This window comes from Tenrec ecaudatus, chromosome 8, assembly GCF_050624435.1.
Source record: "Tenrec ecaudatus isolate mTenEca1 chromosome 8, mTenEca1.hap1, whole genome shotgun sequence".
Taxonomy (NCBI): Eukaryota; Metazoa; Chordata; class Mammalia; order Afrosoricida; family Tenrecidae; genus Tenrec; species Tenrec ecaudatus.
The window spans coordinates 12067556-12083282 of record NC_134537.1 but is presented as its reverse complement, the minus strand read 5'-3'; the positions used below and the strand labels follow the sequence as shown (position 1 = coordinate 12083282).

General features: G+C 44.3%; 1 protein-coding gene and 1 pseudogene across 1 annotated transcript in view; both read right to left on the bottom strand.

The window, feature by feature from the left end:
* The window catches only part of SCN11A (sodium voltage-gated channel alpha subunit 11), an 88545-nt gene that overhangs the window by 15770 nt on the left and 57048 nt on the right, over positions 1 to 15727 (bottom strand). The window contains exons 18-22 of the mRNA XM_075555583.1: positions 15565 to 15719; positions 7125 to 7298; positions 2301 to 2402; positions 1559 to 1819; positions 850 to 903 (exon numbers count right to left, since the gene is read on the bottom strand). Of these exons, the coding sequence (XP_075411698.1) occupies positions 850 to 903; positions 1559 to 1819; positions 2301 to 2402; positions 7125 to 7298; positions 15565 to 15719 (746 nt within the window). The remainder of the gene's footprint in view (positions 1 to 849; positions 904 to 1558; positions 1820 to 2300; positions 2403 to 7124; positions 7299 to 15564; positions 15720 to 15727) is intronic.
* On the bottom strand, positions 8186 to 9352 carry LOC142454210 (lupus La protein homolog pseudogene; annotated as a pseudogene).

Sequence of the window (15727 nt, the reverse complement as noted above, 5' to 3'; positions counted from 1 at the left end):
GTGGGTTTCCAAGACTGTGACTGCTTTGGGGAGTAGAAAGCGTCTTCTTTCTCCTGCAGAGTAGCTGGTGGCTTTAAACTGCTGAGCCTGCAGCCAGCAGCCCAGTCCGTAACCAAAAAGGCTACCAGGGTGCTCCTATCATGGAACACTGCGGTGCTAGAATCAGCCCTACAGATTCTTCAACAAACACACACACAAACACCCATCTGTGTCCAGATAGGGGGGAAAATGAGCAATCCTGTTACTATTCTTGACTCAACCATGTGCTCATGCCATGGCTTTGGCCAACTCCCTTTTTATATCCTTTAGTTTTATCCACCGGGACATAGAAATTGTTGCGATTGCTGAGTATTCTCCCCACATGCTAAACCCATGGTCACTTTCTATGTAGCTAGAATCCAACAGCTAGCAGTCATGAGAACTCCCAGTAGACTCCGGGGACACTGGGCCATGTGAGGCTCTCTCTTCCTCAGATTCCGTCTAGTCTGAAGGTTTCCCATAGCAAGTCCCTTTCCAATTTAGCTTCTGCCTGCCCACTCATTTGGAGGAACGGTGAAATAAAGAAGCATCAAGACCCCCTGTAATTGTTGCTTTTAGCTCTCTCTCCTTCGTGAGTGGCTCCCCTCATCATCATGGAGAAAGGGGTTTGGGCTCTAGAAAATACTAGGGTGTCTAGAAAATATGGGATACTATCTCAAAGCTGCATAAGAACCTTTCAACTGAGAGGTGTTATTTGTGGTGTTTTAGTCTGAGGAAAGGAAACTGACCACTGGCCCTGTGATGCAGGACGTTTTGAACTGTCCACGATGTGACCGAGGCACTCTGTAATATGGTGCCAGACAGACTCACCCCTCTGGAGTCCACGGCTGCATACATAATTTCCATCCATCCCTTAAACGTTGCCTGTAACAAAAGCAAGGAAACACAGGCATCATTGTAGGGTTGCTGCCAACCGGCACACGCCATGCAAACCGAGCCATGCCCAGTGGGGAGACAAATTTAAGATGCTATCCACCTTTCCAAGAAAGAGTGCTCAAATGAAAGAGCGTACGTAGTGAAGGAGCTAAAGGGTGGAGCATCTTGGGACCCTTTTTCTTCTGCTTCATTTGCACAAGGTTAAAATATATATCTGAAAACACACTAAATTTCCACTTCAAAAATGACTGGCAATGCTTTGGACCTGCTGCTCTGCTTCCTGGATTAAGTCTTGTCTGCTCTTCCCTAAAGTCACATCTGTTTGCACTGTCCGTCCAAGATCTGGGGCACTGTGGTTTGGCCTGGGACTCACTTTTAACTGGGAGCCATTCTAAATGGATGACGGAGCAGCTCAGGCTTTCTGGCTGAGCCCAGGGAGCAAGATGGCTTGTAGAATAGTGAGGGGTACTGATGTTAAAGGGGAGTAGCGGGGGGTTGAGGCTCAGTGGGGAACCGTTCTAGATGGCATTGGCTTCCATACCAGGATGATCTCAATGGAGTTGTTGCATTTGTATTAGCTGAGAGATTACTCAGAGTTCTTGAAAGTTTTCTCTGAGTAGACAAACATGCCAACGACACTTACCACTTGCAGAAGAGCAAGGTAAGCCATTCCCACGTTGTCAAAGTTGACTCTGAGGTTCTCCCAGGGGTAACTATGATTCTCACAGTATGTTTTGTTGAAAATTCTGTCAAAACTTGCAATTTCTGTTCCGTTAAGACATCGTTCAAATTTGCCAGAAAAAAGATTTACTCCCATAATACAAAATATGAGCCAGAAAATAAGGCAGACAAGCAAAACATTCAGGATGGCAGGAATAGCGCCTATGAGAGCATTGACCACCACCTTAAGGAAACAAAAATGGAAGAGAAATATTTCAAGAGGGTATGTTGGAGCAGCCTGGCTGTTGACCTCCCTGAGCTGGCTCCCTGTGGAGAGCTGGGCTTCTCCCGGCAAGGTCTTCCTTCTCTAAGGCCTGCGACAGGGCAACCCAGTTCTCTCAGCAACATGAGCCCCTGTGTTCTCCATAGTGTGTCCTCTCTGTCACCACTGAGGATACCTTGAGAAACGTCCTAGAAAGAAGGCTATAGGGTACCCCCACCTTAAGATTCTAAGTGGGAGCCAGAGCCCATGCTGGGTGGCACAGAAACTTTTTGGGTTGACCGTAAATGAGATTTCCCTCCATCTCCCAAATTCTAAGCACCAGGCTGGGTGAGAAGCCCAGAAGTAATCTTGGCAATCTAAGGAAACCCCATCCTAATCTATCAGAAGAGCTAATATTTTTCCCTCACCGCTGGGCTTTTTCCTGTCCACCCGAAGGACATACCTTCATTCCTTCAAATTGGGACAGCGCTCGGAGGGGCCTCAGAGCTCGCAGAGTCCGGAAAGATTTTAACTCCTTTAAGTTGATGAGACTGGTCACAGAGATCTGACAGAAAGAGAAGTCACAGGTAGCGCACCTGACGGCACACCCAATGCTGCGCGTGATGGGGCTTCAGAGCCTCCTTCTGGGAAGGGAGAGCCTGTGGTGTTCCTATGGCCTATCCACATACATTAGACTCTCAGACCTGGCTGAGGGGAGCGCAGGCAGAGCTCCGTGGGACTCCTGGTCTGCCAAGCTTCAAACCACCAAGGGAGAGGCCGATGCATTTGCCTGACTTGGTTCATGAAAGATACATGAACTGTCCTCTAGCCAAGGAGACCACAGAGGTGTGATCATTGGTGTGGAATCCTGGATGGAACCCTGATTTGGAAGGGAAAAAATAGCTATTAGGGGATCTAGTTGTGAGGAGCTGATGAAATTTGAAAACGAATTGTGAATTTTTGTGTTGATGAAATGTTGTTTCCTAACCTTGATAATTCTTGTGAGTGAGTGAGTGTGTGTGTGTGTGTGTGTGTGTGTGTGTGTGTGTGTGTGTGTTGCAGGGCAGGGGTGGGAGGGGAGTCCTTGGTTTTAGGAAATATCCATTGAAATGTTTAGGAACAAAGAGGTAGGATGTCTGCAACTTGGCTTCAAGTCAATTGAGGGGAAAATACAAGAAGGAAGAAAATGACAGAGTAAATGGGTGAGCATGTTAACAATGGGTCAGTATGCAAAGAGAGTTATTTCTTTCATCTTTGCGTAAGTTTAAGATTAGATCAAAATAAAAGAAATAAATAAGTTGTTTGGTTGCTAGCACTTCCCTTACTCAAACAGCTGATTCTGGGGGAATGGACTGCAATTTTCTCTCCCAGCAAACTGCTCCCCAGACACAGGTTTGGAAAGCTAAGTACTGTCAGTGCACTAACTGAGAACCTAACAGCAGGCTGCGCTGAAGTCCAAGACTATGTTTCATAGACCTGTAGCTATTCTTATTGCTTATAAAGTCTTCAGAGGCTGGACTTGGGAGGAGAGTTTCTCAGCTGTACAGGCTGTGAGTTATGAAACTCTTGACAAGCGGACATCAGCGGTCCTTATTACCTAAGGACATCTCACAGTAACTCATACCAACTCCAGTGCACTAACAAAACATTTGCCCGTGAATTGAGTTAATGTGACAGTATAACAAAACATTTTAAAATGTGTCATTAATTTTTAAAAATTATCAATTCAAGATCGGTTTGTCTTGATGATTTTCATACTCTACTGTTTTTTAAATAGGTATTTTTGAAATAGCATTATTTGTTGAGGGAGTTATTTAAACAGTTTTCAATAAACATTCCTTCTGTTTGGGGTTTTAGCCAGGGGTAAAATTATGGCAACGCCAAGCAGTTTTCCTGGTTTTCACAAATCACTGCGCCCTCCACTTGGTGGGGAAGAAGAGTTTCAAAGGGATAGTTATATCCTTTCACCTGAAACTACATTCCTGGTTTCTGTTCCACCAAACTTGGAGGTGAAGATGAAGCATTCACAATTAAAAGCACCCACATTCTTTACCACACCACTACACCAACAAGTCTTTGAATTCCTCAGATAAGCTCATTTAGTTGTGATGCATTTTAAAACAAACTATTAGATACCATTTTCTTACATTTTATTTAAGATATTCATATCCATATTCATAAAAAGATTGAAAAATCATCTTGCTTTCTTATTCTATTCTTTTTTAAGGAAAGTTGATACTCTCTTACTCAACTTTTTCAATTTTTTCCTCTTTGTAACAATTTGGACAATATCGAGATTAATTGTTCTTTGGAAATTTGATAAAACTTGCCTGTAAGATCATCTGGACCTGGTGCTTTTTTTTCAAGTGTGGTTTTGAACTGCTTTTGCATTTTTTTATAGTTCTTGCTAGAGGTATGCTTGTCATTTTATATTTGAGCAGTTTCCAGTCACATCCTCATTTTTATCCTGATAAAAACTAATGTCAGGAGAGTGTTTTGCTTACAGGTTTTCAGAAAGAGATCTGTCAGTCTAGGCTTTTTCCTACTAAACCACCAGCCCCTAAAAATGGAGAAAATAATCATTTTTCTACTTACAGATTTCCACAATGATCTAATTAGATAATGACTGGAGATCACGGAGTGTTTGTACTCTGGCAGTTGATAGAATGGAGAAATGTGTATATTTCTATTTCTTTCCTTGATTTCTGGAATTCCCATGGCACTGATAACATTGGTTGCTAAGCACAAAGTCAGTAGTTCGAAGCCACTAGCCACTCCTTGGAAGAAAGGCAGGGCTTTTTAAAGACAGGACTTTCTATTTTTGTAAAGAGTTAAAGTCTCAGAAACTTACAGGGGGTAGTTCTACCCTCTCCTATAAGATAGCTATGAGTCAGCATCGACTTGGTGGCTGTTAGTGTGGTTTTATTGGATTTTAGTTCTTCAGTGGGGTTTGCCAGCAGCATGACTTGTGCTCATATATTGTTACATCTACTTTCTTTCACAGCAGGGACAGAGTCTAGCTCATTATCCCATAAGAAGAAGAAAAGGAAGAAAGGGAACCTTTGCTGAAATCAAGGGCTTGGGAACGAGACCGACTGGGTTTGCCTCTCACCTCCATAACTTCTTTTTTTTTTTTAACATTTTATTAGGGGCTCACACAACTCTTATCACAATCCATACATATACATACATCAATTGTATAAAGCACATCCGCACATTCCCTGCCCCAATCATTCTCAAAGCATTTGCTCTCCACTTAAGCCCTTTGCATCAGGTCCTCTTTTTTTTCCCCTCCCTCCCCGCTCCCCCCTTCCTCATGTGCCCTTGATAATTTATAGATTGCTATTTTGTCACATCTTGCCCTATCCAGAGTCTCCCTTCCCCCCACCTTCTCTGCCGTCCATCTCCCAGGGAGGAGGCCACATGTGGATCCTTTTAATCAGTTCCCCATTTCCAACCCACTCACCCTCCACTCTTCCAGCATCGCCCCTCACACCCTTGGTCCTGAAGGTATCATCCACCCTGGATTCCCTGTGCCTCCAGCCCCCATATGCACCAGTGTACAATCTCTGCCCTATCCAGTCCTGCAAGGTAGAATTTGGATCATGGTAGTTCGGGGGAGGAAGCATCCAGGATCTGGGGGAAAGCTGTGTTCTTCATCAGTATTACCTCGCACCCTGACTGACCCATCTCCTCTCCTAAACCCCTCTATGAGGGGATCTCCAGTGGCTGACACTTGAGCCTTGGGTCTCCACTCTGCTCATCCCCCTTCACTCAATATGGTATATATATATATACACACATATATACATATATATCTCTTTTTTTCCATGATGCCTTATACCTGGTCCCTTTAGCACCTCATGATCGCACTGGCTGGTGTGCTTCTTCCATGTGGGCTTTTTTGTGTCTGAGCTATAAGACCCCAGACACTATCTCTTTTGATAGCCGGGCACCATCAGCTTTCTTTGCCACATTTGCTTATGCACCCATTTGTCTTCAGCGATCCTATCACCTCCATAATTTCTTGCTGGTTAATCTCAAACATGTTTCTTAGCTTCACTATGACTTAAATTCTTCCTCCAAAAATGGGAGAAACAATAATACCTATGACATAGGGTACCTGTGATAACTACAAGAGACAATGACTGTGAAGCACCTGGAAGAATTCTTGGCCCAGATAAGAAGTTATTAAATGTGGCCCAGTATTCAGAGTACCTGAGGGTCACAAAGATTAAGCACTGAACTACTGGCCAAAGTTGGACAGTGTGAACCCAGCCAGAGGTGTCTCAGAAGACTAACTTGGCCATCTACTTCTGAAAGGCCTTGCAAACCCTACTGAGCAATTCTACTCTGCAACCCATGGGCTGCCAGGGGCCAGAATCACACGGACAACAAGTGAACACTCAAGGGCAAAAACAACAATAGTAGCATGGCTATTATTCACTTGAGCATCATCCGAACTGAAGTATGAATCCCAACTTCCCTAGGTGTGTGGCCGCAAACAAGTTGCTGATCTCCCCACCTCCTCCTCTCCCTCTTCCCCCCCCCCGCCCCCCGCCGAAGCTTCAGGCTTCCTTGTCAGTAAAGTAGTTGAAGTTTTAAGCTGTGATTGTCCGGTGTGAAGTTGAGTCTATTCCAATGATAGCACCCCGACATCCAACAGAACAAAACACTCCCTGCTCCTGAGCTACCCTTGCAATTGTTGTTACATCTGAGGTCCTAGTTGCAGCCACTGGGTCAATCCAGCTCCTCAAGGGTCTTCCACCTTTTGACTGCCCCTCGGCTGTACAAAGCACTGTGCGCAGCACTGCTCCACTGGGAACATTGCCGTGCAGAGCAAAGACTGCATCTGTGACCAATTATGTTGCTTGACAGTCAAGATTGGGCCAGCCCAACCTGTTGTCCCCTAACTTTCTTTGAGATAGCTTATGTTGGGCAGGGGGAGTAAAGTAGAAGGTGAGGGAGAATGGAGGGTACTCAAAGATAGTCTATATTTGCAGCAGACATAAGCAATGCTATGGAGTAAAGTGGATGGGTGGCTCCAGTGGAAGGGGGCTGGTTCAGGCACACAGAAAGGGCCGTGTATCAGGGTGCATGCCATAGAGGGTTGTGTTCCTGTTGGATCAGTGATATGTACTTACATAGACATGAGCAAGAAAAATATGTCGAAAGGGTACAGATATGAGACACCTAGGAAAAGCAACTCTTGAATGACCCCCCCCCCACTTTCCTCTTCTCTCCATTCCCTGCCCCAACCCACATGGCCCACAGATGGGAAACTTACAATCACAATGATGAAATCCAGCCAACACCAAGCGCTGGTGAAATACTTTCCAAATCCAAAGGCCACCCATTTCAGAACCATCTCCAGGATAAAAATATTTGTGAAAATAAGGTCAGTACAATTAAGTAATGTTTGGATTTGGGGCCGTTCTGAAAGGTGAATATCTTCAAACACCTGAAATGATAAAAGCAGAGCTTCAGACCAAGTTGGATACTTGCATAGAACTTGCTGTCTTTGGTTTCCCTCGGCTTTTCTGTATATGAATTAAGTAGAATCTCTCGTAGTAATTAAGGGTTCGCTTCAATAGATATTAAGCCTGGACTTATTAAGCCTGGGATGTGCTCCTTGAGTAATTGAAACAGAAGAAGGACCACTCTTTTCTGCACACCTGTGTTGCTATAGCTCCCCAGATTTCCATCACAACTCCTCTGGAACATAGACTCTCACTGCCGGCTCATGGTGACACACTCCCCCCCCCCCACACACACACACAGACACACACAACCTTGTTGGGTTTCCAAGACTGTTAACTGTTTACAGGAGTAGAAAGCCCAGCCTTTATCCAAAAGAGCTGCTGCTGTTTTTAAACCACCAACCACGGGGATCGCAGTCCAATGCATAAACCCTACACAACCAGGGCTCCATCTGAAATATAGAAGCACCTTGTGAATGAATCACCCTGCCTCCAGACTCACCACATCATCTCCCGGACTTTCTAAACCTTGCACCTCTTCTCAACTATACGATTTTCCAGAACCACACGCCATCTCCCATCCTCCTACATGCTTGCAAGTCTACTGAATGGCCCTTCATGGCCAGTAGTATCAAGTCCACATTCTTTGGTCTACACTCTAGATCCAGCTAACCCCAAAGCCCATCATCTTCCACCACATCTTATGCAGCTCCCACCAGGAGCCTTATCCATTTACACTAATGCTCACAGCAAACACGATCGCTTTATGGGGACAGCATGGCATGCCAAAGAGTTTGGAAACAGACTAGAGTGCCCAGATACATTATCTTGAGTTTGCAAAAAAAGAATGTTCAAGTGGTGGATTGCACTACTGGTCTCCAGCACCATTTTCTGCTCGCTGGAGTTTGGGGGAAGGCTCTTCTTTGTCTGCTGCTTCTCTGGCCGGTTTCACTGGCACCACCATTTTCATCACATTCATCCTTGCGGTCCAATTCCGTTTTCTTGCACTGGAACGGTCCCTTTCCTTCGGCTGACTCGACCAGGGCCACTGTATTTCCCATTCCTCTTCCTTTAAATTGGGTTCGGGTGGGGATTCTTGGGGGAGAGAGTGTGGGGGGAGGCCTCCATGATTGTTTTCAGGGCTGCTCTTTCCACCTCTCCCCCCATGCCACCTCTCTGTTTCTTAATTGTCGGCAATGGTTACTTGCCTCTTTGGTTGTCTCCAGTACTTCATTAGCTTTTCTCCTTTCAATAAAACGACGCCCTCTCTTGCTCCTCTGGTAGAGTCTATCCCTTTGATTCCTCCATGACTTGCAAAGGGTATGCGCAAACCTTCTCTACAGCTAGGACCATCTTTGTCACCCCAAAACTTCAGCAAGCAGCCCATCTAGAGATTGCATTTCTGCATCTTCCGTTTATCTTCGTACTCTTGCTTAGCAGTCATTTAACCTCCGCTTTATTTTGCTTTTTGTTGTCTTTTTTTGGCAAAATAATCATCCTTGAAAAGTACTAGCCGCTCTGTGTCTTTTATGCTTCTGGCCAGGGGTCTCCATGAACTTCTTAGCACATTCTATCCGCTCGAACACGGCAAAGAGTGACCCCATAGATGCTCTGTGCAATGTTCTTCTCATCTGACTATTTAGTACTTCATCTTTGCCTCCTAACCATTGTTTTCTGTCATGCCGGGTTGCATCAGTAAACAAACGGGTCTGTTTTCACATCATTTTTATACTCATCTGTCACTCCACCAAGGAGTTTGCTTGGAGATCTGATTTTCGTTTTTCCTTCACTTATTTCCATAAGCTCTGCCTTTGATTTGTCCAGTGCGTCCACCATCACATAAAGACTGTTGTTAATGGGTTAACCTGTTGAATGTCAGCATGATCTCCAGGGGGACCCCGCCTTCACCTAGTTTGATCTGTTCCTTTAAGCATTGGTCTCTAGGCAAATTAAAATCACCAGAGTAATACTCCATCGGATGACAGATTTTAGCTTCCAGCTCAGTCATCTTTCCACGATCACCTTTTCCGGCCATTGTGGCTAGCTGAAAATTTTCCTTGAGGCCAGTTCTGGCCCTGTGAAGGTGGGTCACTGGATCCACAGCAAAAGGTAACCACATCCCGACTTCCAAGTGCCACCAGCTGGCCTAACATGCTTTATCTTGACTTTTTTAAAAAGGGCATCATATACCATTTGTCACAGTCATTGTACCAGTTTACCGTCCCACTAGCAGTATGAGAGAGTTCTAAGTGCGTCACACTCCCACCAGCCTTGGTTGTTTGCTGGGCTTTGGTGGTCATGATGCTTTGTTTTCATCCTTGTTTTTGTTGTCAGCGGGAGATCATATCTAATGCTATTTTGATTTGCATCTCTCTAATGACCAATAATTGTTAAGTATCTCTTCACATAAGTTAGCTGCCTGAATGTCTTCTTGGGTGAAGTGCCTATTCATGTCCTTTGCAAATTTTTTAATTGAGTTGTCTTTTTGTTGTTGAAATCTTGAAGCTTTCTATTAATTTTAATGATTAGTCCTTGTTGGATATGTTATCACCAATCCCCCACCCTTCACCCCACCCACATCAACCCCAAAGTCAAAACACTCTCTTTGTACTCTTTCGGAGAAGTCTTTTGAGAAGGATATAGATGTAGTTTGTAGGAAATTCCAGGTATCGAGTTCATCTTCTGCTATTTGGACGTTTTTACTTATATCTGGTATTCTATGCTATTTATTAGGCATCAATGTTGGCTCGCATTGAAGGTCTTCTTTGATGAGATAGACGGACACAGTGGCTGCAAGAGTGGGCTCAGACATCACAATTGCAAGGTTGGCACAGGGCCAGACAGTGTTTCTTTCTGTTGTACACAGGGTGAGTTGTAACAATTCAATGGCACCTAAAAACAGTGTGGTCTCAAATTTTTTTTTCTTCCATGACAAATTGTTTCAGGTTTTATAAATAGGTCTTTAGTGCATTGGGGATTTATTTTTGTGTATGCTGTGAGTTATGGATCATGCTTTACTTTTCTACAGATAGGCAACCAGTGTTGCCAGTACCATTTGTCAGAGATTTTCTCTTCCCCCATTTAATGGACTGCAGCCCTTTATTGAAATCAACTTTCCTTAAGTAGTTAGATTTAAGTCTGGGTCCTCAATTTTGTTTTATTTGTCTATGTCTCAGTCTTTGTACCAATGCTAGGCTGTTTTGACTATTGAGGGTATACAGTAGGTTCTGAGATAGGGCAGTTAGATTGCATGTCAACTCACACCTGTGTGAAAGTGTAGAGGTGTAGTCCAACCTATCAATCAAGTCACAGCCTAATGGTGCCTCCTTGGTGGTGGTGGTGGGGGAGGGGTCCTTTTTACAACAGAGGCAGTGAGAACTTCTATCCCTCTCTGCTCCTCTGCCTTCCTCCTTCCTGGGATTCTGTTCTGCCTCCAGTGGTGTCTCCAGGTGCCCCATGTGGGCCACTGACCCAAGGAGCTGTTGGCACTCTGCCATGTTGCCACCCATCTTGTACCCATATGACCTTGCACTCACTGCCCTCTGATCTCCCTGTATCAGGATCCATCGGCTTTCAGTTATAGGAGTCTGGAAAGGTCTTGGCTAGCATCAGACCCATGGATTTGAGTTGGAATTCACTGGGATACGTTCTTGATATAAAGTTTTTCTTATACATATATGCATGTCGCTGGTTTTGCTTCTCTAGATAACCCAACCTGACACAGGCCGTGTGAGGCTTCCCACTTCGGTTCTTCTTCAATAATGCTTCTTACCCAGGGATTCTTTCCTTCCCATATAAAGCTGGCGATTAGTTTTTCATCTTGTTAAAGAATGCTGTTGAAATTTGGATCGGGGTTGTAGTGTTGGGTAGTATTTAATAACACATTCGTAATGTTAAGTCTTTCTATTCATGAACATGTGCTATTTTTCCATTGCGGTAGAGCTCCCTTGGTTTCTTGCAGGAGTGTTTTGCAGTCTTCTGTGTATAGATCCTTTATAACTGTGGCAAGATTTATTCCTAAGTATTTGATCTTTTTTGAGGGAGTGGGGGATTATAATTGGTATTATTTTCCTGATTTCCTTTTCAAAGTTCTCTTTGTTGCTGTAGAGCAGAAGGTGGCACTGCCCACTGAGGGATTCTGGAAAGACCCCGGGGAGCTGTAAAAGCAGATAGTTACACTTTATTCTGTTCTGAGCGGTCACAGTACCAATATTTCTATTACCAAGAGGGTGTTGAGTAATCCTTTTTTCTGAAAAGGCGACAGTGGGTCAAATAAATTGGAGGAATCTAACTGACATTTTGTATGTTGACCTTGTGTGCTACTCTTTGGGATTTTCTGTGTAGGATCATATCACCTGGGAATGGGAAGAGTTTTCCTTCTTTCTTGCCAAGATAAAGGTCTTTTATTTCACTATCTTATCACTCGATAAGAGTTTCAGTACAATGTTGACTAATGGCGGTGATAAAGGGCATTCTTGTCTGGTTCCATTCTCATGTGGAATGCATTTAGTCTGTGGTGATTATACTGTTGACTACTGGTTTTGTATGAATGCCTCTTATTATGTTGAAGAATTTTCCTTCTATTTCTATTTTTCTGAGAGTTTTTATCAGGAATGAGCTCTAAACTTAATCAAAGGCCTTTAATGTGTCAATTGGGGTAAACATAAGATTCTTTTGTTTTATGTTTATGGTGAATTACATTGATTTATTTTTAATGTTGGCTCATCCTGGTATATGTCTGTACTGAGTCCCATTTTGGTCATAATGTATACTTTTCTGATATGCTGTTGAATTCTGTTGGCTAGAATTTTATGGAAAAATTTTTGCATCTATATTTGTGAGGGGTGTTTGTCTATAATTTTCTTTTTTAGCAGGTGCCTTTGCCTGGTATTGGCATCAGAATTATGCTGGTTCTTTCTGAAATATGCATAGTTTGGGTAATATGGGTGAAAGCTCTTCCCCGTCTGGCGGGTACTATTTTTCCAGTGAAGCTGTCTACAGCAGGGCTTTTCTTTGTTATTTTTGTTTTGCTTTTATTGCCTCTGTAATCTCTTCTTTTATGAAAATATTGTTCATTTTTTTCTTCTTTGCTTGTGTTCATTTAGACAGATAGTGTGTTTCTGGGAATTTTTCCTTTTCTCTGGGTGGTCAAATCTGCATCTTCCATGCCTTTGAAAATTAACATTTGTTAAGTGTGACGACAAAAATGAAGCATTCCGGTCCTCCAAGTGAACGTTTTCATACTACATCTAAATATTTCACTTTCCCTAAATATCTGAGTGCCCCTGCCAGGTTTATACAATGAAAATCTCAACGGTTCTTTTGGACTTCAAAGAATTATTGAGAAAGAAACATGGGACAGAAGTCACCTGCCACTAGACCTGACAAAGTCAGGAACAAACATTGAAGATATTGATTTACACAGAAGAAATCAACTCTCCTGTAGGGGACACAGAGAAGGCCACAACCCCACAGCCTTGGTTTGAAAAGAAAGAAAGAAAGAAAGAAAGAAAGAAAGAAAGAAAGAAAGAAAGAAAGAGCATTCAATAGTCTTGCTTGCAGCTCCAAAGTGAAATTTTGACAGGAGGATGCCTTTTAACTCCTATTCTGCCAGCTCCTCGCCATTCATTAAATCTCAGCTTAGCTAATATTTTCCATATGAAACTGTCTTTGTTGTACCGACACTGCATGAGAGCCCGTGGCAGTCACACACTACAACTTGAGACTATGAAGAGTGAAGGGATGGAGTTTAGCCTGTCAGTCATGTTGCAGTTTAATGGTCTCATTTGGATGTGCTACAGAGATAAATCGCTCACTGGAGGCCAGACCCACACCCTTTGCTTGGTCCTCCTGCTGACAAGACACATGTTGCTATGCAGGTGGAACCAGAGCCCTGTAGCTGGAGGAGCCAGGTGGAGACCCACGCCAGCGCTGAGATGCTTCCACCACCACTGGTTCCACTAGACTTTCTAGCCACTGTTCTGTGATCTTCCTGCATTCAGCATCGTTGCATGTGTTGCATGAGTCTGAAGAGGAATTTATAAACTGGAATCAGACATATGGGCTAATATTGGACATACAGGCTTGATCTGGACTGGGCTGGGATGTTTTCTCAAAATACAATTGCTCTTTTATATAAAGCTCTTTCTTATACACATGTGAGTGTGTACGAATTTGTTTCTCTGGTCCACTGAGACTAACACAGGAGCCCTTTCTACAAGCCTCCACATGTGAGTGTGCTGCTCTGGGAATATTTATTTATGACCCTGTCCTACAATTCTATGGACTTCATCTGTCTTCCCTACTAGATACCAAGCTCTTGGAGGTCATGGGCTTGTCTGTCTGCTCGCCCCTTGGGGAATAGATAAAATTGAATGGTGTGGGAGGCTCCTTTCCGCTCTTCTTTTTAGAAGTTAGCAAGAAGCCGGCCCTGAAGATTTGAGTTCACTCACTGGGAGAGAGCAGGCTGATGCTGGTAATTGTTATTTTGAGGCTAAACTGGGCCATTTCCTCCCGTTGCTATGTAGTGGACAAAAGCGAAGCCGCTGCTATTGAGTTGGCTCTAACTCCTAGTGACCACGCAGACTGCAAATCTCTAGGGTGCAGGCAGTCTTGTCTTGAATTCCCTGGCCTTGCAGTTGCCAGCCTGACATTTAACTCACAGCGAGCACCACTGGGATTTCGAAGTGCCTAGACAAGGGCTTCTCAAGTCCAAATGGGCTCTGAATCACCTAGGCAGCTCTTACCGTGCATATCCTAATTAGTAAGGCTGGGGTAGATCCAATACTTTGAATTTCTACCGAGCCTCTAGGTAATGTTGATCTTGCTGGTCCATATAGGCTCATACAGTTATAAGGCATTCGATATTCCCTGTCCTCGTTTCTCTGTAAATGGTAGAGTGAAACGGGGACTCGATCTTTCTGGAACTCCCTGCACTGTCTTCAGTCCCACTTTGCCCTGCCTCTCAGATGGAAGATGATATGAGAAAGATTGAGTGCCCTAGCTATTTCTCCGATTGTATATTTTCATCCCATGCCAGCTTAGGGCATATGTCTGTGGCCCATAAACAATGCCCACTGACTGGCACAGGGTTTGATAGCCACCACTTATCATTTCTGAAATCAATGAAAGACCCTCTTCCACTCGAATAAGACAAGTCAGTCAGTGAAAACACAATCACCAGAAGGTTAGATGGACTCCCTAGACCAAAGTTTAGCAATCCAAATGAACCCAGGGGGTTCCTGGGGCTGGTTTCAGAGGGATTTTCGGTTTTGTGTGAGTACTGATTTGAGTACCAATACACGGATCATTGGGAATGCAGGCCCAAGTGGGTCCCCAAATGTGCTCGTGTTCTTTCACCTGGAGGCCCCGTAGGTATCAAACGCCATGTGGGTATGTGAGAACAGACCATTTCCTTAGCCCCTCCCATGTGGTGGTGTCTTATCGTGAAATGTTCCACCATTCGAAATCAATAAGCGAAAACTTAGAAATCCATTTACTTAACATCACAGAGCTAGACAGTTCAGTTCTATGTTGCAGTCATTTTAGGGGCAGGCACAAAACAGAAGGGATGAAGGAGAGAGAGGGGCGTGTAGTTCCTAAGAAAGAAAACACTCTCCCCAGGGGGGAATGTGGAGTGGGAAGTGGAGAAGGACCACCAGGTGAGGAGAGAGAGCAGAAAGGAAGGTGGGACTATCTGCTTATGCAGACTCAGGCACTCAGAGTTTCTTCCAACCCTGGTCTCTTTTGTATCTGGAATGTTCCAAGCTGTCATGCCCACAAAGTAGCATCTCCTTGCTCCTTTTGCAAGGGACCATGAGTCATGGAATCTACCCAAGTCAACTTAGTCTAGATCCCAATTTGGTCTAGGTAGCCCTTTCTCCTGAGCATTTTTCCTTTTAGACCACAGCACGATGGCCTCCAAGGAAAGGGGGGGAAGGAATTTAGAGTAAGAAACATGTAGGACACAGGGAACATGTCTAGGGATCCTTCCAGAGTGAAGGGTAGATGGACAGGCTCGACTCAAGAGCCGACCTGCAGGAGTTCTTCCCTACAGGTAGTGTCCTTGGGTCGGGGGAGAATGAAACAAGAAGCCGCTTGGGCAAAACTCCATCCTCTAAGGGGAACCAGTAGCAACAATTCCACATCTGTCTGCTCTCCCCACACTCACAGCCCATGAAGGAACAGGCCAAAATGCAGTTCCCTCAGCGGCATCCCCAACACCCCCACAAGACCCTGACCATTTACCAGCGCCCCACTGCTCAGCAGAATCACAAAGATAATAAAGCTCTCAAACCAGCTGTGTTTCACTATTTGGTAGCAGGTTTTCCGCAGGTTCCACCATATGACCCAGGAGGACTTTCTCTTGTCCACGCCACAGCATGGAAAGCAGCAACCCAGGCCTGAAAGA